This window comes from Danio rerio, chromosome 21 (genome assembly GCF_052040795.2).
Source record: "Danio rerio strain M-AB ecotype USA chromosome 21, GRCz13ab, whole genome shotgun sequence".
Classification (NCBI taxonomy): Eukaryota; Metazoa; Chordata; class Actinopteri; order Cypriniformes; family Danionidae; genus Danio; species Danio rerio.
In genome coordinates, this window is record NC_141041.1 from 2,452,501 (window position 1) to 2,477,500 (window position 25,000).

General features: G+C 37.7%; 1 protein-coding gene and 1 long non-coding RNA gene across 6 annotated transcripts in view; one reads left to right on the forward strand and one right to left on the reverse strand.

The window, feature by feature from the left end:
• The window catches only part of LOC147838686 (uncharacterized), a 1,589,207-nt gene that overhangs the window by 362,506 nt on the left and 1,201,701 nt on the right, over positions 1-25,000 (forward strand). The window lies entirely within an intron of this gene.
• Positions 1-25,000, reverse strand: part of wdr7 (WD repeat domain 7) — a 188,666-nt gene that overhangs the window by 79,928 nt on the left and 83,738 nt on the right. For 3 of the 5 annotated variants that reach the window (XM_087300464.1, XM_087300462.1, XM_087300466.1), the window contains 4 exons: positions 23,199-23,258; positions 20,314-20,432; positions 16,998-17,121; positions 510-623 (listed from right to left, as the gene is read on the reverse strand). In XM_087300464.1, coding sequence (XP_087156590.1) covers positions 510-623; positions 16,998-17,121; positions 20,314-20,432; positions 23,199-23,258 — 417 coding nt within the window. The remainder of the gene's footprint in view (positions 1-509; positions 624-16,997; positions 17,122-20,313; positions 20,433-23,198; positions 23,259-25,000) is intronic. The other 2 variants (XM_087300465.1, XM_087300463.1) reach the window with 1 other exon arrangement.

Here is a 25,000-nt window from a genome sequence, read left to right on the forward strand (position 1 = left end):
CTTATAATAGAGGAAATCTGAGCCTACAGTATAGGAAAACTGATGTTAATAACACAACAGCATTATTTCTGTTTGATTATTATTATTAAAATTATAAGATGATTTCTGCTGGAACAAACAGAGAAGCATTACTGATCTACTGTACTGTAAACCTATGAAAACATAATGGATTAAAGCATCTTATTTGGGCAGACGGAAATATATTCTCTGTGTGTTTGACTAGGGATTTCTGTGGTGAGAGATTAGTTATTATTATTCCCTGTATTTCAGACACTTAAGTCATATCTAGAAACACAACAAATCACAAAATACAAAAAAAAAAACAATGCCATACAATCATAAACATATTAACATCATTTAAAGCACACACACACACACACACATTTATTCCAATGCTTCTAATACTCAAAGTGGTACTTATATAAAATTTGATGTGAAGCTCTGAGTGTGTGTGTGTGTGTGTGTGTGTGTGTGTGTGTGTGTGTGTGGTAAAAGAGAGTATTCCTGACCTGCTGTGATGTCATCATCCGTCACATCCATCTCCTCCTCTGGGACTTTGGTCTCTGTGGGCGGGGCTTCAGCAGGGGGTGGGACTTGAGGGGCGGTCTCAGGGGCGGTCCCAGCTGCACATACATAAACACACAGATCCTCATCATCAATCCCTAAATAACAAAACATTTTCTTTTCTCCATGTCATTAGTGTGCAAAAGCTGCTTGTGTCGCATATATTAATAGTTTTAGTTACTTTTTTTATCTATTAATTTAGTTTGAGCCATTTAACTTTATTAAATAAAACTAAGTGGCAGAGTGGTTAGCACTGTGGCCTCACAGCAAGATGGTCGCTGGTTCGAGTCCAGGCTGGGTTAGTTGCCGTTTCTGTGTGGAGTTTGCATATTCTCCCCATGTTGGCGTGGGTTTCCTCCGGGTGCTCCGGTTTCCCCCAAAGTCCAAACACATGCGCTATAAAGGAATTGATCAACTTAATTGGCCATAGTGTATGAGTGTGTGTGTGTGTGTGTGTGTGTGTGTGTGTGTGTGTGTGTGAGAGAGAATGAGTGTTTCCAAGTACTGGGTTGCAGCTAGAAGGGCATATGCTGCATAAAACATATGCAGGAATAGTTGGCAGTTCATTCCACTGTGGCGAGATGTAGGAAAATGAATGAATGAATGATTATATGACATTTTCATAAAATATAACATTAATTTAAGTTAAACACAAAAACCACTGAAAAGTGTTTTATTTCTACAAATTTCCATAGAAATGTTTCCAATTTTCATTTAGTTTAACAATGTTAAAATATTTTAAAAAGAACAAAACAAAATATACACAAATAAAAAAGCAAATTAAAAATGTAAAAATGTATAAAAAATTGTTTTTTTTTTTTAAATAAGTGTTTAACACACACACACACACACACAACACACACACACACACACACACACACATATATATATATATATATATATATATATATATATATATATATATATATATATATATATATATACATATATATACATATATATATATATATATATATTTATATATATATATATACATATATATATATATATATATATATATATATATATATATATATATAATTTTTTTTCACATAAAAAAACAAAAGATGTCCATTATATTATATTTAGTGCTGTTAAAAGATTAATTGTGATTAAAAGCACATTCAAAATAAATTATTTTATTTACAATAACACATACAAACATTTATTTGTATTCATATATTACAACTAATACAAATTATTTATACAATTTTGGTTTTGTATATTTCATTTTAGATCTTATATATATATATATATATATATATATATATATATATATATATATATATATATATATATATATATATATATATATATAACACACACACACAGTATGCAAGTTTGACACCCAGTGGTTGAACTAGGTATTGCATTCCTGGATCAAAGCACACACAACCGCAGGTTGCCAGATTGATGACCCCAACAGCAGTGTGCCTAACTTAAACTTAACTTAAATTTAACCTAAAGGCTGATCTAAAACATGTTGTAAATAAAAGCAACTGCACGAGATTAAAGGAATATTTTCATTTTAAAAGGAGTTTTTGTCCTAACCAACACCTGAAATTTATATTGTAGAAGCGGCTTCTATTTCTCACAGCTGAACAACAGGATGAATGATCAGCTCAGGTGCACCTCATGTGCTTTATTCAGTGTTAAATGTTAATAATGTGAGTGTGAATGCCGTTTTACATCACATTTATTGCCATACTACTGAAAGCAGCAGCAGATACTTCACCTCAGATCTGGAGAATAAAATAAACCGTCTGAAACTGAAGTTTAGAACTGAGTGAAAACCAACACATATCAGTGATTCTGCATGGATCAAAAACGTTAGCTTTTGTATACAGAAAAGAGCGCGTGTCTGCAGAGTTTTCTCCACCGTGTCTATCATACATCAGCTGTGATCGCCGCTGCCGCCTGCCATTTATCAGTGTCACTCGTCTGTGAAGAGCGCAGCACGCAACAGCCAATCACAACCGTTTTTGTTGAGGGTGTGACCAATCAAAGAGGTGTAAAAGAACCAGACAAGGATCAGAAAGCGAGCTGGATGTTTATATTTTTTTATATTATTTGCTAAATGCTCGTTTTGTTTGTTTGCTTTACTGATAGAGCACATTTAAAAACAACAGATGTTGACCAAAGTGCTTTACAAAACGACCAGCATACAAAATCTATACCTATACATAAAAATTAAGCAAAATATATAAAACAGATTAAAATTAATTAATTAAAATCAAAGGCAAGAGACAGAAGGTGATTTTTTAGATGAGACTTAAAAGCACCAAGTGAAGAACATGACCGGATCTGTAAAGGCAGACCATTCCACAGTCGGGGGGCTGCAGCAGAAAAAGCCCCGTCACCTCTTGATTTCAACCGTGTTTTGGGGACAACTAGCTGAAACGTGTTTTCAGACCTGATTGGCCTCAATGAAGTGTGCCAGTGAAGAAGCTCAGAGATGTGAATAGGTGCCAGACCATTCAAACTTTTAAGAACAAGTAGCAATAACTTATATTGAATCCTAAATTGGACTGGGAGCCAGTGAAGAGATGATAAAACTGGTGAGATACTAGAAAAAAAAATTTGTCCCAGTTAAAAGCCTAGCAGCTGGATTTTGACCCAGCTGCAGTCGTGCTATTGATGCCTGTGAAACTCCTGAATACAGAGAGTTACAGTAGTCCAGTCTGGACATAATAAAAACATTAATGATAGTTTCCAGCTCTTTAAAAGACAGAAAAGGCTTCAATTTGGCAATGTTCCTTAATTGATAGAAACCACTTTTGACGACTGAGTTTATTTGCTTGTCGAACTTCAACTCAAAAGTAACTCCAAGATTTTTTACGTGACTGTGGACCTTAGGCTTGATCGAACCTAATTAATTAATTGCAGATAATCAGACACTCGGAGGACCAAACACTAGTCCTTCAGTTTTTGATTTATTCAAGTGTAAGAAATTACCAGCCAGCCATTCCTTAATCTCGTTAAAACAGGTGAAAAAGCACTGTAAAACAGAACTTTCTCCCATTTTTATGGTCAAGTAAAGCTGAGTTTTATCAGCATAGAGAGTTGTTTAAAGGGCCACCCCCCTCTTTCGGTTAGTCTACTTCAGAATTTTTTGATAAATGATAAATGGGCGGAGCTCCACGAGCATCGGGCAGGAGTGGGCGTGGCCAGCAGGGGAGAACGTGAGCGAACAACTGTTGTTGTCAGTTAGCTCACAAAATGAGACACAAACCGTGAGGAGACGCATGAGTTTATAGTTTACAAAGTTAAAATGCAAAGAAATGAACAGTGATTTAATGCCCTGCTACATTTGTTATTCGTAATTTCATATACAGAGAACAACAACTTATATCATTATAAAGATAAGTGTGTTCATGTAAACACTATAAATGAGGATTCTCCCTCAATCCCCGTATCCAGCAGACTATTTTAACCATTAGCCCTGCTGGCAATCTGGAGGATTTAGGCAAACACAGCAGCACAGTGATGTGTCTGAATGTGAACGAACTCCTGATAAAAGACAGCATCCGCCATTCCAACACAATCTCACGGCAATTCGTAACTTTTTCATTTAGTGGCTAATTCGTATGAATTCATACGATCTAATTCGTACCATTTAGTACGATTTGCTTATCCCCCAATGATGATTGGGGTTAGGGGTGGGGTCAGGTGCCACACCTCCTTGTTAAAATCGTACAATTTCGTATTACTGAACTCGTACGAATTCGTACGAATTAGCCACTAAATTAGCCACTAATCATTTTAAACCCGGAAGCTGAAATTAGCTGACAAAAGCTCTAAATTATCCAGTTTTTTCCCACAATTAAAGCTGACAGGTGCTAACATTGTCTTAACTGATGCTCAACACACACAAATCTGTTAATATATAAAAAAAAAAGTTCTCCAGTGTGTCCTGAACCTTTAAAGGTGCAGTTTATATTTCTGACTGTTTGTATTAAATGACAGAATTGTATTACAAATAGTATATAAATATAAATATATTCATACATTTTAATACAAGAACTGCTGCTGTGAAGAAAATATAAAACTGTGTATGGAAACCACCGTCAATGCATCGTGATATCGAATTGAACCAAATCGATGGCATGATAATCGTAACCGAACCGTGAGACCCCTGATCACAGCTCTAATTAACGGCCATATTTTATTTTATTTTTTTTGCGCAAGAAGAGTCTCGAGTAAACGCAGCACGTTAACACCGATAACGGCCCACCACTAATCAAAACTACACTAAATCAACAAAAAAGATTGCATCAATAAATATAACAGATTCTGAATCAGCACTGCTCATTATTTTAACTGAAATGAGCAAAAGAGCAGATTTTTACTGCGTCGACAAATTAAATGACCACAAACGCATTTCCGTTGCAGCTCTTTTACCGTAAATGTCACTAATTTCTCTGGTTTTTGGCAACCTCGTTAGAAAGCTCATCAGGGTTTATTGGTGCTTTGCATTATCGAGGCTTTATTAAGCTTTAGCGCCTGATTACCACCATTTTTATTCCGCTCCTTCATTCGGTGCTTATCCTGGAATTAGCAATTAAAATAAGCTTTTCATTAAAGAGGCTGCAAATGAATCAATGACGCTTAAAGGTGAGAATGAGCTAATCGAGACGCCGCGCTAATTAATGAGACCCCCAGACCTGCGCAAACCCTCCACGGAGAAACGCACAGATCCAGGATTAAACCTGCGGCAGATCAAACCCTGACTGACTGACAGAGAGAGCAACACACGACAGAGGAACGGGAAACATACATGTTGTGTTAGGACAGGAAGGAGGCTCAGGGGTTAGTACTGTTGCCTCACAGCAAGAAGGTCGCTGATTCGAGTCTCGGCTGTGCCAGTTGGTGTTTCTGTGTGGAGTTTGCATGTTTTCCCTGTGTTGACGTGGGTTTCCTACGGGTGCTCCGGTTTCCCCCACAGTCCAAACACATGCGCTATAGGGGAATAGATTAACTAAATTAGCCGTAGTGTATGAGTGTGTGTGTGTGTGTGTGAATAAGAGTGTATGTGTGTTTCCCAGTACTGAGTTGCAGCTGAAAGGGCATCCGCAGTGTAAAACATATGCTGGATAAGTTGGCGGTTTATTCCGCTGTGGCAACTCCTAATAAATAAAGGAACTAAGCCAAAGGAAAATGAAAGAATGAATGTTATGTTTATTATTTGTGCAAAAATGTAGATACATCATAATCATTGTGATCCAGTTTTATTAATGTTAACTAAAACAGTTATTTTTATACTGTATAAATTTTTTTACTAAAAAACATAGTAAGAACTGTTTTTTTTATTAACACTAAAAATAACACTAATATAAGAGAAAAAGCCTGAAATAAAATAAATAAATAAATAAAAAATAACTCCTGTATAAAATACCAAGATTATATTTTTTTTATCAAAATTCATTTTTTAAAGCAGGCATTAAAAGTTACTTAAAAAAAGAAAAATATAAGATGAAAAAACAGAAAAACATCTATAAATATATTTAAAATTCAACAATTAATTTATAATTCTACTTTTTTAGTAGTTGATATATATATATATATATATATATATATATATATATATATATATATATACACACACACACACACACACACACACACACACACACACACACACACACACACACACACACACACATATACATATATATATATATATAAATAAATATATCTATACATATATATATATATATATATATATATATATATATATATATATATATATATATAAAAATATATCTACATATATATGTATATGTATTTATATACACACACACACATACATACATACATACATAGTACTCAGCTTAGAGTACAGGCCATTTTCTACATTTCTACATTACATTATTAAAATAATATTTTAGTCACCGAACATATTTAGAATTTAAAAGATAATTCAGTTCAAGCTAAGTATTGCAACAATACTAAAACCTACAACATTTCAACTCAATTTAACTAAATATAAATATATATGTATGTGTGTGTGTGTGTGTGTGTGTGTGTTTATATATATATATACACACACACAAACACACACACACACACACATATATATATATATATCCTTGATTTTTCGTCTTTTATTTAATTTTTATTTAATATTTTTCTCCAACATATAAATTTGGCTGTACTAGTTTTTGTACAGTTATCGTAAGTTATTTGTTAGAGAAGCTCCAGATTTGGCTTCAGTACTGACTGATCTAATCAGGGTCTCTGCAGGCTTCATAAAGTCAAATTTAAGACTTTAAGACCCTTTTAAGGCCATTATGAATACAATTTTAGACTTAAACAGGGCTAAACACTGAGGATTTTTTCTAATAGTTACTTCAGTAAGTAGTTTTTGTATTAATGAAAGATCATGTAAAGGGATGTGTTGCTTTAGAGAAACAGAGATGAGAAAAATACATTATAGCTAGCTTATAAATATTATAGATAGCTTCTCTATGTAATGTTTACCTCGTCTAGCTTTACGTACCAAAGTAGTAAACTAAAATATGTAAAACATCTGACCTGACTAGCTAATATACAACTAAAACGAACAAAAAAAGTGTTAAAGTGTCAGAGAGAGTGTCAGAAATGCACAATATTTAATAAAGATATGGAGTGATTGCAGGAAAGTGTCTGGTGCAAATGTGCAAAACGTGTCAGAGAGATAACAGAGTGTTTTCTACAGTTGGTTTGTCCAACCCACTCACATGTGAGTGTGAATACACGATGATTTGAGGTTGTGGTCATGTGACGGTAATTCAATCAACACAATCCTCCACTTTAATGTGATTTTGAGCTGATTTTGAGCATCTCCTCTGGTTTAGTGTTGATGAAGAGTGTGTGTCCTGCTGAACTCCTCAATTAACCTGATATTGACCAGTGACACTTAAGAGGAGAAACACACACACTCTCTCTCACTGCTCATCATGAATAAACACAAACCACACACCCCCGTCAGCAGCTAAACAGCTAAAACACATCATTCAGACACATGAAATCACTGAGGATAAACTGACTGAGAGACGGGAAGATGATTTACACGACGTCAGAAAACAACCACACCTGCTGCTGGATAACACACACACACACACATTTACACAAAGTCTCTCTCTCTCTTACTCCTTCACTTACACATAGTCTCTTTCTCTCTTGAGTTTAATGTAAACGCATGCATGGATTATATTATATTATATTATATTATATTATATTATATGAATGAATATATATCATTATATGAATGATGAGTGCGAGGACTGGGGGTTCGCTAGCTATTCAGCTGCCTAGGTCGCTCTATGGACGCGCCGGCCCTGAACAAACATCGTCACAACAGGAAATAAAAAAACTGCAACGGTGTTATTTGCGTAATTTATTTGTTTAACGCGTAAAATATTTCAAATTAATCATGTGCGTTAACGCGCTAATTTTGACAGCCCTAATATATATACATCATTTATTCAGTGGAAAGTATTCTTAGCGTAAACTATTGATAGCGCTTCACTATTTCCACATTATTTTATGTATATATGTATGTATGTTATATGTATATAAATTGTATATATTTTTTTTATTTGTAATTTATTTATTTATTTGATTTATTATTGGCAAATCAACAGAAACGTCTAATTCAAGTAACAAAAATGTACATATAAAGTCATCAGGAATATGCAGTTATTGTCAGATTTGTTCCTGCAGAAATAATGTAAAAGTTAATTCATCAAGACTCTTATTATGCTTCTCGTCCTGCATAATTTAGCAATGCATAAGCGGGAACGTGAACTCTGCTGTAGGTTATTCCATGCAAGAGGTGCTGCATGATTTAAAGCCTTTTTGCATACTTCAGTGCGCACCACTGGTACAGACAATAAATAAACTTCCTGAGAGCGAAGGCTGGAGCTAGAGACAGGCTTTTCATACCAATGAAAGTTTGCAGATATGAGAGAAGCAAACCTAAAATCATTTATAAACAAAGATATGTCAATGCTTGAGCCTACGAGAGGACAAAGCAGACCATCCTACCCGAGAGAGCGAGACAGAACGATGAGTGAGGGGTTTAAGATTTGTTATAAACCACAGCGTCTCTGAGAAGATGCATGCATATAAAGACATCTCCATAGTCCAATATAGACATACAAGTTGCAGCAACAAGCTTCAGCATCAAAAAAGGCAAGATTTAATTCTCAAATACAAGCCTAAAATCACCTTTAATGTGTGCGTGTGTGTTTTGGCGTGTGGGTGTTTGCGTGTGTGTTTGTGTAAACTCTGCTGACAGCTCGTCTCGCTGCTGTCGATAGAGCTTACGCTGTAAATGAGCTGAAGACGGAGGCTTTTTTGCGCCCGGGGCTGAGCAGCAGAGCATTGTGGGATTAGAGCGAGACGGAAGAAGCGCCCGAGGCCTGCTTTAATCAGCTGCTCATCCGTCCCTCCCGCCGTTTCGTTTCACACCCCAGGGGGATGATGGGAAGACCAGACACACACATCTGACCGAGGAGCTCCAGTGTATTGCTGCGTCCCAATTCGCATACTTATACTACATCCTAAAAAAGTACACTCAGTTGAAGTCAGTATTAGTAGCCCTCCTGAATTATTAGTCCGGGCGACATGGTGGAGTTTGCATGTTCTCCCCGTGCTGGCATGGGTTTCCTTCGGGTGCTCCGGTTTACCTCAGTCCAAACACATGCGCTATAGGGGAATTGATGAACTAAATTGGCTGTATTTTATGAGTGTGTGTGTGTGTGATAGAATGAGTAAGTATGGGTGTTTCCCAGTACAGGGTTGCAGCTGGAAGTGCATCCGCTGCATAAAACATATGCAGGATTAGTTGGCGGTTCATTCCACTGTGGTGACCTCTGATAAATAAGGAACAAATCCGAAGGAAAATAAATGAATGAAGAGAAATTGCATAAACATACAAAATACATAGGAAAATCCACTCAGTAATGGCATTTTTGCATAACTTCTGTCACTGTGATATTTCTGATAAAAAAAAAAGTCAATATAAAAATATTTTAAATTTTGAAACTTACTTTTAAATAAGTTTCAATATTCAATTTCAAGCATTTTATTTGATAAAAATTAAGTAATATTTTTGTAAAGATATTTGCAGATTATATATATATATATATATATATATATTTTTTTTTTTTTTTTTTTTTCCGCTGAGCGGTGCATTCGGTGTGTGATGCCCTTGACAAATATATTTAAAACACATTCATATACATTCATATTTTGTACGTTTTTTATTTGATTTATTATTTCACCTATTTTACATATTTTTTTATATATATTTTTAATATTATACTAATATTAATAATTATTATATTCAGTTAAGTGACACATTCCAATTACCACAGAGTGACAAATATATTTAAAACATTCATATTTTGCAAATTTTTTTATTTGTAATTATTATTATTATTATTTTCCCCTATCTTACAGATTTTTTATATCCTTTTTTACACATCAAAACTACTAATATTAATAATTATTACATTCAGCTCAGTGACATGATTTAGTTACCAAAGAGTGACAAAAATATTCAAATACATTTATATAGATTTATATTTTGTAAGTTTTTTTATTTGTTTTATTATTTGTTATTATTATTATTTTCCCCTATCTTACAGATTTTTAATACATCTTTTTTTAAACATCAAAACTACTATTAACAATTATTATATTCAGCTCAGTGACATGCTTTGGTTACCACAGAGAGACAGAAAATATTCAAATACATATATATTTTTAAATTTTATTTATTTGTTTTATTATTTATTTATTTAGAGATTTTTATGCATTATTAATTTTTTTAACAAGGTTGTTAAATATATTCGGCTCAGTGATAAAAATATTCAAATACATTTTATACATTCATTCATAATTTTGTAAATTTATTTATTACAATTATAATAATAATAATTATTATTATTATCATTATTATTACTATTAGTAGTAGTAGTAGTAGTAGTTATTATTATTTATTTTTATTTTTCCAGATTATAAGGTATTTTTTAACATTATGGTTGTCAGCTACTAATATTAATAATTATTTTAAAATTTTCCTTCGGCTTAGTCCCTTTATTCATCAGGGGTCGCCACAGTGGAATGAACCACCAACATATCCAGCATGTGTTTTACACAGCCGATGCCCTTTCAGCCACAACATAGTACTGGGAAACACCCACACACACACACATTCACACACACACCCATACACTACGACCAATTTAGTTAATCAATTCCCCTAAAGCGCATTTGTTTGGACTGTGAGGGAAACCGGAGCACCCTGAGGAAACCCACAACAACACGGGGAGAACATGCAAACTCCACACAGAAATGCCAACTGACTCAAACTAGCGACCTTTTTGCTGTGAGGCCACAGTGCTAACCACTGAGCCACTGTGTTGCACCTAATAAATATTATATTTAGCTAATTGATATTAGTCAATTTCCATTAATGTATTATTTTCCTTTCTGCTTTTAGCCGAATAAGGTGTGTGCAAATGCTGACGTGTGTGAGGTTTTTGCCGTGGTGAATGTGTGTGTAAAGGTCAGAAACAGCAGTGATGCACAGCGAACACGAGCAGCTCTGCAAATCAACAAATGACCTTTTCTTCAACACAAAGACCGAAAAAGCAGACACATGCCATCAAAAGTGCATTGTGGGGCTTTACAGCAAGTTTATGCTGGATTGTGTCATCACAAGCCGAAACGTCTGTCTTTGTTTTGGTATTTTAACTTGGCTTATGCCAGTTTAGCCAATTATATTCCAGCACCCCGGGTTGCCAGATGGTGTAAAACAGCGTAGTTCATTCATTCAGTCACAAAGGCTCTCGAAGTGCGTGTCTGTGACTGAAATGCGACCTCTGGTGGACAGTAGCAGACTCTGAAATGAGACGCAGATTCAGAGTTCCACATGAGGTGATTATTTTTTAGTAACTAATATAAATATTATGAGAGTAAACATTAGGTGAGCAGAATACATTGTAATCATGTGTCCTAACAACACGCTACATGAGGAGATACACAGTGATGAGCAATTTGGCTGTTTGCACCAGACGAAACACGACAGAAATGTAAATACAGCTATTCAGAAACACAGAATAGTGCACTCACTGCACTCCAGCCAAAGGCTAAGGTTTATAATCTGATTAATACACAATAAACCTGTTTAACATGATTAAATGTAGATGCTGAATCACTGATATATGTTGGCTTACACTCAGACACAGTTCTGAAGTTCAATTTCACATGGTTTATTCTATTCTCCAGATCTGAGGTGAAGTATCTGCTGCTGCTTTCAGTAGTATGGCAATAAATGTGATGTGAAATGGCACTCAGACTCACATCATTAGCATTTAACACTGAATAAAGCACATGAGCTGCACCTGAGCTGAGCATTTATCCTGTTGTTCAGCTGTGAGAAATAGAAGCCGCTTCTACAATATTAAGGAATTGGTTAGGATAAAAACTCCTTTTAATATGGAAAATATCCCTTCTATCATGTGCCGTTGTTTTTATTTGGAACACGACTTAAATTAGCCTTAAATCAGCCTTTAGGCTCGACAGTCAGGCACACTGCTGTTGGTGCCGTCAATCTGGCAACCTGCGCTTGCATGTGTTTTAAACCAGTCGTGCAATACCTAGTTTAACCACTAGGTGTCAAATTTAAAATACATCCAAAAATGAGAATTATGAAGTTTCTGAGTAGCAAAGTCTTTGAATCGTTCATGCCGGTCTTATCATGCACTCTCTTTTTTTTTAAATATATATATTTATAATTTATTTTTTGGACATTATTTTTATATTTTGTATAATTCAGTTATTTTCCTGCGGCTTAGTCCCTTTATTCATGAGGTGTCACCACAGCGGAATGAACCGCCAACTATTCCAGCATATGTTTAACACAGCGGATGCCCTTCCATCCACAACCCAGTACTGGAAAACACCCATACACACTCATTCACACACACACACACACACTACGACCAATTTAGTTCATCAGTTCCCTTATAGAGCATGTGCATGGACTGTAGAAGAAACCGGAGCACCCAGAGGAAACCAACACCAACATGGGGAGAACATGCAAACTCCACACAGAAATGCCAACTAGCCCAGCCAGGACTCGAACCAGCAACCTTTTTGCTGTGAGGCCACCGTGCTAACCACTGAGCCACCGTGCCACCCTCACCATATATTATGAAACGCAATTAACCTCAGTGTTTCTCCAATTAGAAAACAGAGCACCATTATTGAGGACTCATCCGGCATCGCACAGGTTTCTGTCCAATCAAAACCCTTAGGAGGTGTTTCACAAGCCTATGAAACATCAGCATCCAGCATCCTCCATTAACAAACTTCAATTAGTACAAAATGCAGCAGCCAGAGTTCTGACCAGGTCTAGAAAATATGATCATATCACCCCAATTTTATCCTCCTTACACTGGCTGCCTGTTAAGTTTCGTATTGAATTTAAAATATTACTTCTCACCTATAAAGCTCTAAATAATCGAGCTCCTGTTTATCTAACCAACCTTCTGTCTCGCTACAATCCAACTCGCTCTTTAAGATCTCAAAATTCAGGGCTTCTGGTAGTACCTAGAATAGCAAAATCAAGTAAAGGAGGTCGAGCCTTCTCTTTCATGGCTCCTACACTCTGGAATAGCCTTCCTGATAACGTCCGAGGCTCAGACACACTCTCCCAGTTCAAAACTAGATTAAAGACCTATCTGTTTAGTAAAGCATACACTCAATGCATCACCTAGCGGGTTCCACACTGGCTTCTGCATCTTGCTTATATACACTATGAACAGCAGCTACGCTAATTATTCTCTTTATTCTCTATTTTCACCTGGGGATACTCATCCCGAGGTCCTCAGATTATGCGGAGTCACTGATTGGATCCAAGACCAGCGACGTGATGATCCCAAGGTTTCCATATACGGGATCAGGCCATATCCTGAGCTGCTGCTGCGCTGATGGTCGTGGGGAGTGGAGAACATGAGTCTGATTCCAGCGACGCTCCAGGGACAGACGAGTCTTCGCTGAGGCCATCTTCCAGCCTCCACCGCGGTGACTGAAGCTCTGCACAAGACTTTTGGCCAGCAGAGAAATTAAAATGGTCGTGCCCAACTGAGTCTGGTTCTCTCAAAGTTTTTTTTCTTCACTCCCATCAGGTGAAGTTTTTTTTCCCTCTCCGCTGTCGCCACTGCCTCGCATGGTTCAGGATCGGTAGAGCTACGCATCGATGAATTTGCTCTTCAGTGTTTGAACTCTCAGTAATGATTAAATCACACTGAACTGAGCTAAACTGAACTGAACTGAACTTAAACACTAAAAACTGAACTACACTGTTCTAGTTACTATGACCATTTATGTGAAGCTGCTTTGACACAATCTACATTGTAAAAGCGCTGTACAAATAAAGCTGAATATTACAATGTGCTTAACGCTCATCAGCATCTTAAATGCTTGAAAGTTTGTAATATTTGGATGTAAATGTTTATGTATTTATTAAAGTATCTTTGAGATCAATTACAAAAAATGAATGAGCAGTGTGTTTGTTGGCAGGACAGTAAGTCAGACATTATTCCCTCTTCCATCTGCTGTCATCAGTCTCACACTATTGTTTTCCTCTTTCTGAAAGTCTTGATCACACCATCCTGGAGTTTGTCTTGTAATATTTCAGCTAACAGGATTGCAGAATGAGGATTTGTTGCACTCTCTCATTGACTGCCATCTCAGTTTACCAACTATGACGACTTCTGCTGCTGAGAAACACGGAAATGTGAAAAGAGTCCATAGGAAATACATCACAATGGAGAGAGAGAGAAAGCTGCTCAGCAATTCCTTAAAAACTATAAAGTATAAAAACAAAAGAACAGACAGCACACTTGAGAGCGCAATGATCTGCTCTTAGAGGTTGAGAACAAACCCTAAGCTGAATGTTTGAGGAACATCAATACAACACAAACACTGAAACAAGACCTGCGGGGGCCGGAGGAGGGACGATCGAACTCGGGTTTGGACCAAACAATCGAAGCCAGTGTGAAAACAGCCGCAGACACATTATATCTCGTGTGTGTGTGTGTGTGTTTTCACCTTCTCATCTGCTTTGATGAGCACCACGTCTGGAGCTTTTCTCTCGGCCAGATAGTTTGTGCTGGTAAACGAAACTGAATGTGTGTGTGTGTGTGATCAGAAGTGTAAAACAAAACATGTCCCATTGCAGAAACCCTGGAGTGAAATTCAAAGATTCATCATTCACCGAAGAATCTGCTGGAAACCTTTACTGTGGTTCCCACGACCGCATGTGTGTGTGTGTGTTTGTGTTATTTTCTGTGGGAAACTACATCAACATCCTTCTGTGAAGCATTATATGCTACTGGTATGTGCTGAAAGTGCTAAACACACTTCTAATGCCACTGTAAGGATAGATGGATGGGTGGATGGATGGATGGAAGAATGGATAGATCAGTGGATGGATGGAGCAGTGATGGATGGATGGATGGATGGATGGATGGATGGATGGATGAGTGGATGAGTGGATGAATGGATGAGTATATGAATAGATGGATGAGTGGATGGATGGATCAGTGGATAGATGAATGAGTGGATAAATTGATGGATATATCAGTGGAAGTATGGATCAATGGATGGATGAATGGATGGGTCAGTGGATGGATGGATGGATGGATGGATGGATGGATGGATGGATGGATGGATGGATGGATGGATGGATGGATGGATGGATGGATGGATGGATGGATGGATGGATGGATGGATGGATGGATGGATGGATGGATGGATGGATAGGTGGATCAGATGGATGGCTGGATGGATGGATGGTTCAGTGGATGAATGGATGGAGGGATGGAGGGATCAGTGGATGGATGGATGAGTGGATAAATGGATGGATGGATGGATCTGTGGATGGATGGGTGTGTAGATGGCTGGATGGATGGACTGATTGATGGATGAACTAGTGATGGATGGATGGATAGATAGATAAATGGATGGATGGATGGATGGATGGATGGATGGATGGACGGACGGATGGATGGACAGATGGATGGATAAATTGATGGATCAGGTGGATGGCTGGCTGGCTGGCTGGCTGGATGGATGGATCAGTAGAGGGATAAGCGGATGGATCAGTGGATAAATAGATGGATGGATGGATCAGTGGATTGGTGGCTGGCTGGCTGGCTGGATGGATGGATGGATGGATGGATGGATGGATCAGTGGAAGGATAAGTGGATGGTTAAGTGGATGAATGGATGGATGGCTGGATGCCTGGCTGGATGGATGGCTGGATCAGTAGCGGGATAAGCGGATGGATCAGTGGATAAATAGATGGATGGATGGATGGATGGATGGATGGATGGATGGATGGATGGATGGATCAGTGGATGGATGGATGGATGGATGGATGGATGGATAAATTGATGGATCAGGTGGATGGCTGGCTGGCTGGCTGGCTGGCTGGCTGAGTGGAGGGATAAGTGGATGGATAAGTGGATGAATGGATGGATCAGTGGATGGATGGATGGATGGATGGATCAGTGGATGGATGGATCAGTGGATGGATGGATGGATGGATGGATCAGTGGATGGATGGATCAGTGGATGGATGGATGGATGGATGGATGGATAAAGGGATAAATGGATTGATGGATCAGCTGATGTATGGATTAATGGATAGATGGATTTGTGGATGGATCAGGTGGATGGACGGACGAATTAGTGATGAATGAATGGATCAAGTGGATAGATGAATCAGTGAATGGATGGATAAATGGATGGATCAAGCATATGGCTAGATAAATGGATCAGTGGATGTATGGATGGATCAGTGGATGGATAGATGGATGGATAAATGGATGGATCAATTAGAGGGCTGGATGGATGGATGGATCAGTGGATAGGTGAATCAGTTGATGTATGGATGTATAGATGGATCATCAGTGGATAAATGGATGGGTGGATGGACAAACGATTGGATGGATGGATGGATGGATGAATGGATGGGTGGGTGGGTGTATCGTTGGATGCATGGATCAGTGGGTGGATGGATGGATAGATAGATAGAATGATAGAACAATAGATTAACACTCATTTAAGAAAGTATGGATCAGTGTTGGACTTGCTCTTTCATTTCTCGTAGGCATTTAACACCAGCCTATATAAACTACTACTATAAGAAAAACAATAACGGAGGATAACATTATCTTCTGAGAACTGCCTGACCAATACATAGATGAATAGAACGATAGAACGACAGATAGAACGGTCCGTGGATGGATGCATGAATGGAGGGGTGGATAGGTGGAAGGGTGGATGGATGGATGGATGGAGCACTGTTTCTGTGATTAGTGCTGGTGTGCGATGCTGCAGTGTGTGTCCTTTACAGTGTAACACTTACGAGAGCTGACCGTGTCCACATACTGCGGCAGATACGGAGCCCACAGGTCAATGGTGTCCTTTCTGCCCGACTGACCCACACGCCTCAGTTCAGCCAACAGGAGAGCCTGAGCCGCCTCTCGAACCTGCAGCGCACACACACACACACATAGGGTTTTCATGTTTTATAGGGACCTCTGATAGCTGTATTGATGTTTCTACTGTACAGACTATATTCTCTCCCCAAACCAACCCTGACAGAACGCAACCTGCACCTTTACATTTGTCTTAATACTTCATTCTGTGTTTATTAGGCTTTGTCCTTATGGGGACCAAATAAAAGTAAAAAAAAGATTAAAAAATGACTTGCAAGAGATATTTGGTCTGAGTGATACATAACAGAACGCACACACGCACGCAGGCACGCACACACGCACGCAGGCACGCACACACACACACACACACACACACGCACACACACACGCACACACACACAAACGCACACACACACACACACACACACACACACACACACACACATACGCAAACACGCGCACACGCGCACACACACGCACACGCACACACACGCACACACGTGCACGCGCGCACGCACACACATGCACACACATGCACACACGCACGCACGCACACACGCACACGTCAGGTTTACAAACTGCAAAGCTGAAGCCCATAATAAAACACAGGACTGAAAGAAGCACTCAGGCCACCGACTGTGTGTCGTGTGTGTGTGTGTGCGTGTGTGTCTTTGTCCCGCGGGGTTAGCAGGTGCTAAAGCTGCACCATACGAATGAAAGCCAATGAGAGAAAGAGAGTATGTTTGTGTGTGTGTGTGTGTGTGTGTGTGTGTGTGTGTGTGTGTGTGTGTGTGTGTGTGTGAGAGAGAGAGAGAGAGAGAGAGTCGGACCCATGGAGAAAAAGGATTAAGGATGCTTAACAGAGCGTCTCTTTCTTTTCTTTCTCTGTCTGTCTTTCTTCATTTCTCTCTCAGTGTGGCGTACGACACCTCTGCGGTCACGGACATCACACACACACACACACACACACACACACACACACACTGATCAGGGGCACACAGAGAACAGCGCACACAACAAAGACCTGCAGTAAGGTAGAAATCAAACATACTGATTATATAGGACGCTCTGCTCAGGACAGAGACTACTGATTCCTTGTCATGGTGATCGGTTGATACTGAGTACTGATTCTGATGCTTCAAGCTTTATAATGTTTTAAGCACATGTGTTATGATGCTGAAGTGGAGATCTCTACTTAACTAAGAGAATAAATGAAGGATGCTGCATATAATTCCTTAAACACGTCTCTTATAAGTATTTAGTGTGGACTTACAATGATTGTATTACTAAACGAGTCATTTATTAAACCGATTCATTTGAATCAATGATTCGTTCAGGAAAGTAATTCAAGAACTTCATATATAATAATTGTGTGAACATTTTAAATGCATTTATGTAAGATGTATACAGTGTATGCGGGAGATTTGATAGCACTTCACTTTTTCCACAGTCGTTTATGTGACAGCCTTTTTCCAAAATGGATTAAATTCCTTTATTTCCTCAACATTCTACACACAATCTCCCATAATGCCACTGTGAAAATGTGTTTTTAAATTTGTTGCAAATTTATTAAAAATAAAAAACCTATAAAATCAGATGTGCATCAGTATTTACAGGCTTTGCTCAATACTTTGTTGATGCACCTTTGGCAGCGATTACAGCCTCGAGTCTTCCTGAATATGATGCACAAGCTTGGCACACCTGTCTTTGGGAATTTTTGCCCGTTCCTCTTTGCAGTACCCCTCAACCTCTATCAGGTTGGATGGGAAGCGGCAGTGTCCAGCCATTTTCAGATCTCTCCAGAGATGTTCAATAGGATTTAGGTCTGGGCTCTGGCTGGGCCACTCAAGCACATTCATCGAGTTGTTGTGAAGCCACTCCATTGATGTTTTGGCTGTGCTTTGGGTCATTGTCCTGCTGGAAGATGAACCGTCATGTTCACCGTGAGGTCGAGAGCACTCTTGTGCAGGTCTTTATTCAGGATGTCTCTGTACATTGCTGCATTCATCTTTCCCTCTATCCTGACTGGTCTTCCAGTTCCTGCTGCTGAAACACATCCACACAGCATGATGCCAACACCACCATGCTGCACTGTAGGGATGCTGTTAGCCTGGTGATGAGCGCTGCCTGCTTTTCTCCAAACGTAACGCCTGGCGTTCACTCCAAACAGTTCAGTTTGAGTCTCATCAGAGCAGAGAGTTTAGTTTCTGATGCTCTGGGAGTCCTTCAGATGCCTTTTGGCAAACTCCAGGCGGGGAGTGTCTCCCGTCTGGCCGCTCTACCATACAGATGCCTGATTGGTGGATTGCTGCACAGATGGTTGTCCTTCTGTAAGGTTCTCCTCTCTCCACAGAAGAACGCTGGAGGTCAGACAGAGTGACCATCGGGTTATTGATCACCTCCCTGACTAAGGCCCTTCTCCTCTGATCACTCAGCTTAGATGGCGGCCAGCTCTAGGAAGAGTCCTGGTGGTTAAACATCTTCCACTTACGGATGATGGAGGCCGCTGTGCTCATTGGAACTTTCAGAGCAGCAGAAATGTTTCTGTAACCTTCCCCAGCCTTGAGACAATCCTGTCTCAAAAGTCTGCAGACAATTCTTTTGTCTTCATGCTTGGTTCGTGCTTTGTCATGCACTGTCAACCCTGGGCCCTTATATAGACAGGTGTAGCCTTTTCAGATCATGTCCAATCAGCTGAATTGAGCACAGGTGATCTCCAATGAAGCTGCTGAAACATCTCAAGAATGATCAGTGGAGACAGAATGAACCTGAGCTCAATGTAGAGCTTCACGCCAAAGGCTGTCAATACTGATGCACATGTGATTTACAGCTTTTTTACTTTTAATAAATTTGCAACAATTTCAAAAACCCTTTTTTCACATTGTCAATACTTTCCGGATGCACCATGTGTGTGCGCATTTGGGTAATTTTTTTGCTTTATACTTTTGAATTGATGAATTGTGTTTTGCGTTTATGAACTGGAGTTGTGGATTTATGAATTGTGCTGTGCATTTATGAATTTTATGAATGCAATGTAACATTTTTGAGACTGATCTGGCTCCATACACTCACACATACAAACACAAACACACATCTGTAATTTCTGGCTTTAAATCTCAGGAACAGAGCTTTTAAAATGTCCTGCTATTTCAGAAAGTCCCCAGAATGTTTGATTTCTGCGTGAACTAACCCTTGAAGCCTGATATCAGTAAAGCAGATAGATGCCGTGAATGTGGTGCATACCTCCAGGCAGCGGTCCTGCCATCTGCGCGCCAGCATCTCCAGCAGAGGAGGCCTGAACTTATCCAAACCCAGCAGATCCGGGAGCATCACACAGTGCATAGCGGCCAGCTGACTCCATCCTGCAGGAACACACACACACACACACACACACACCAACAGAGTCAGAAGAGTCAATAACACACTCACAGAGCTCCCGAAGATCTCCTGACGGCAAACCTGCAAAAAACACACACTGATGAGGAAACATGAGGAGCGTCCATATATGAGGGATATATATGGAGGAGCTGCTGGAAAACCTCAAAGAAAATCATCTCATTTCTTTGTGGAACAAGATACACACTTACCTGCAAACACACACAGAGTACACACTTCACTACATTCCCAAAGACAGTATTACTGAATGAAGCGGAGTTAAAGATACTTTGAAGTGAGATAGTGGTGTTGTATTTGATCAGTTATCCCGGTGAATCACTTCACAAACTGAACTGAACAATTAATTTGAACATCTCTGACATCAATTTCAGACATCTGTTCATGATTCAATAACTTACTGATTCAAATGAATCTCCAGTAAATGATTCATTGATTCATACAGTATGATCCATACAGAGTGAGTCTCCAGCAAATAAACCACTGATTCAAACGATCTGTTCAGAGTGAGTCTCCTTTAAATGATTCACTGATTCAAATTATCCATATAGATTCAGTCTGCAGTAAATGCATCACTAATTCAAATTATTTGTTTAGAGTGAGTCTCCAGCAAATAAACCACTGATTCAAACGATTGGTTCAGAGTGAGTCTAAATTAAATGATTAACTGAATCAAATGATCCATACAGAGCGAGTCTCCATTAAATGATTAACTGATTCAAATGATAATTGCAGAATAAGACTCATTTCAATAATTCACTGATTCAAATTATCCATATAGAATCTGCAGTAAATGAAACACTAATTCAAATGATTTGTTTAGAGTGAGTCGCCATTAAATGATTAACTGATTCAAATTACTCATATAGAGTGAGTCTGCAGTAAATGAATCACTGATTCAAGTGATCTGTTCAGTCTCCATTAAATGATTATCGGATTCAAATGATCCATACAGAGCGAGTCTCCATTAAATGATTAACTGATTCTAATTATTTAAACAGAGCGAGTTCTCCAATACACGAATCACTGATTCAAAATATCTGCAAGGAGATAGTCTTCAGTAAAGGATTCACTGATTCAAGTGATTTGTTCACAGTGCGTCTCAATTAAATGAATAATTGATTCAAGTGATCAATTCATATTGAGACTCCATTAAATGATTCACTGATTTAAATAAATTCTTCAGAGTGAGTCTCTACTCAATGGTTCACTGATTCAAATAATCTTTTCAAAATGAGTTTCCAGGATATGATTCACTTACTCAAATAATCCATATAGAATGAGTCTCCTTTAAATAAAAAACTGATTTAAATGATCCATTCAGAGTCTGCATTAAATGTTTAACTGATTCAAATGAACTGTACAGAATGAGTCTCTATTAGATGATTAACTGATTCAAATGAACTGTACAAAGTGAGTCTCCATTGAATGATTCACTGATTCAAATGATCCGTTTAGAGTGAGTCTCTATTAAATGAGTCACTGATTCAAATGATCTGTTCAGAGTGCGTCTCCATTAAATTATTCACTGATTCAAATGATCTGTTCAGAGTGCGTCTCCATTAAATGATTCACTAATTCAAATGATCTGTTCAGAGTGAGTCTCCATTAAATTATTCACTAATTCAAATAATCTGTTCAGAGTGAGTCTCCATTAAATGATTCACTGATTCAAATAATCTGTTCAGAGTGAGTCTCCATTAAATGATTCACTGATTCAAATGATCTGTTCAGAGTGAGCCTCTATTAAATGATTCACTGATTCAAATGATCTGTTCAGAGTGAGTCTCCATTAAATTATTCACTGATTCAAATGATCTGTTCAGAGTGAGTCTCCATTAAATTATTCACTGATTCAAATGATCTGTTCAGAGTGAGTCTTCATTAAATGATTCACTAATTCAAATGATCTGTTCAGAGTGAGTCTCCATTAAATGATTCACTGATTCAAATTATCTGTTCAGAGTGAGTCTCCATTAAATGATTCACTGATTCAAATGATCTGTTCAGAGTGAGTCTCCATTAAATGATTCACTGATTCAAATGATCTGTTCAGAGTGAGTCTTCATTAAATGATTCACTAATTCAAATGATCTGTTCAGAGTGAGTCTCCATAAAATGATTAACTGATTCAAATGATTCGTTCAGAGTGAGTCTCCCAGTAAAAGATTCACAGATTAAAATGATCCATTCAGAGTAACCCATGGGCGAACAGGTCAAGCTCAGGTAAATGATTCACTGTTACGAATGATCCTTATGGATCCAGTATTTAAAGTGTGTGAGCATGTGTGTGTGTGTGTGTGTGTGTGTGTGCGTGTGTTTGTGTGTGTGTGTATTACACATGCAGTCCAAGACATAACCCACAAACAGAAAAACAGACAGAAAACAACTACAAGCACAAAGTACAGGAGAACAGGGTGAACTGAACCAAAACACACACACAGAACAAACACACGCACACACGCACACACACACACACACACACACACACACATACATACATACATACATACATACATACATACATACATACATACATACATACATACATACATACATACACACATACAGGCACTGAGAGCGCGAGGCAGAGAGATGAGCAGGAGAAGCAGCAGCTAAAGAATAAAAACAGAGAGAATGGGGGAGAGAGAGAGAGAGAGAGAGAGAGAGAGAGAGAGAGAGAGAGAGAGAGAGAGAGAGAGAGAGAGAGAGAGAGCTTGAGTCAGACTGAATACCTTCATTGACTGAGGGAGAATGAAACACTCCTGAAGCAGAAGACGGAGCAGCGGCGGCAGCTTGCAAAGAGAGGAGAAGATCCGTCAAACAGAAAGAAGAACAAAAGAAAGAAGAAAAAGAAGGAGAAAAGAGAAAAAAGAAGAATAAAAGAAAAAAGAAAGAAAAAAAGTAAAAAAAAAGAAAGAAAGAAAAAACTATGAAAGAGATTAACTAAAGTGAGAGAGAGAGAGAGAGAGAGAGAGAGAGAGAGAGAGAGAGAGGTAGAGAAGTCCTCCTCCAGCAGTGTTAGAGTAAAGCAGCAGTAGTAAAGTGCAAATAAACTGAACACATCAGAACACACATCACAGAAACACACAGATCAACAACATATAAACACACAACCCTCCACACTGACTGACGGATCATTATGCTGATTAGTCTGCATCACATATTCAACCTATTCAAGCACATAAGAATATTAAATAAATAAATAAATAAATAAATAATGTCCACTTTTCCAGAGATCTAAAACATCCACTGCACCTGTAAAAAAATCTCCTAGACTGAAAAGAGATCAAATCAGACATGATTTAAATGAAATAAATCAAGCAGCAGAGAAACTCCAACACACATTCATGAAGATCTACAGCTGTGAATGACTACAGTTCCCATGAGCCTCTGCAAGCAACAGCAAACAGTCTAATGGCTAAAGTAATCTTTAATGGCAGGTTTATGATATATATATACACACACACACACACACACAGTTGAAGTCAGAATTATTCGCCCCCTTCGAAATTTTTTCTTCTTTTTTAAATATTTTCAAATGATGTTTAACAGGGCAAGGAAATGTTCACAGTGTGTCTGATAATATTTTTTCTTCTGGAAAAAGTTTTATTTGTTTTATTTCGGCTAGAATAAAAGCAGTTTTACATTTTTAAATACCATTTTAAGGTCAATATTATTAGCCTCTTTAAGATATATATTTTTCCGATAGTCTACAGGACAAACCATCATTATACAATGACTTGCCTAATTACCCTAACCTGCCTAGTTACCCTAATTAACCTAGTTAAGTCTTTAAATGTCACTTTAAGCTGTATAGAAGTGTCTTGGAGAATATCTAGTCTAATATTATTTACTGTCATCATGGAAAAGAGAAATTAAATCAGTTATTAGAGATGAGTTATTAACACTATTATGTTTAGAAATGTGCTGAAAAATCTTCTCTCCTTTAAACAGAAATTGGGGGAAAAAATAAACAAGCAGTCTAATAATTCAGGGGGACTAATAATTCTGACTTCAACTGTATATACGCAAGATAAAGAAATAAGTAATTTGATTTAACAAAAATTGAAATCATAAATTGAAAATGTAAAGTAAAATAAAATATACAAAACTTCTGTTTTATAATTCTCATTTGCAGTTATTTTCTGAGTAAAACCAAAATATCTTATCTGTTTACACACGTATCTTTTACATTTTAATATATTTTTTCTGTAATTAACAGTTTTAATTATTTATGTTTTTTGTTTTATTTTTGGTAGTTCCATATTTTTGTCCCAAAAAAAATTACCCTAAAACAAATGAACTAAAACTAAATAAAAACGAATCCATTGATGCTGAAATGCAGAAAAAAACATGTTTATTTTTAAATAGAATAATAATTTCAGTTAAGCTTAAAATACTATTGCTAAAATATTAACATAAATAATAAAAATTAAATTAACAATAAAATCAATAAAAATGGCATAGATGCATTTAATAAAAACTAAGAACAAATATATATATATATATATTTACACTACCTGACAGAAGTACT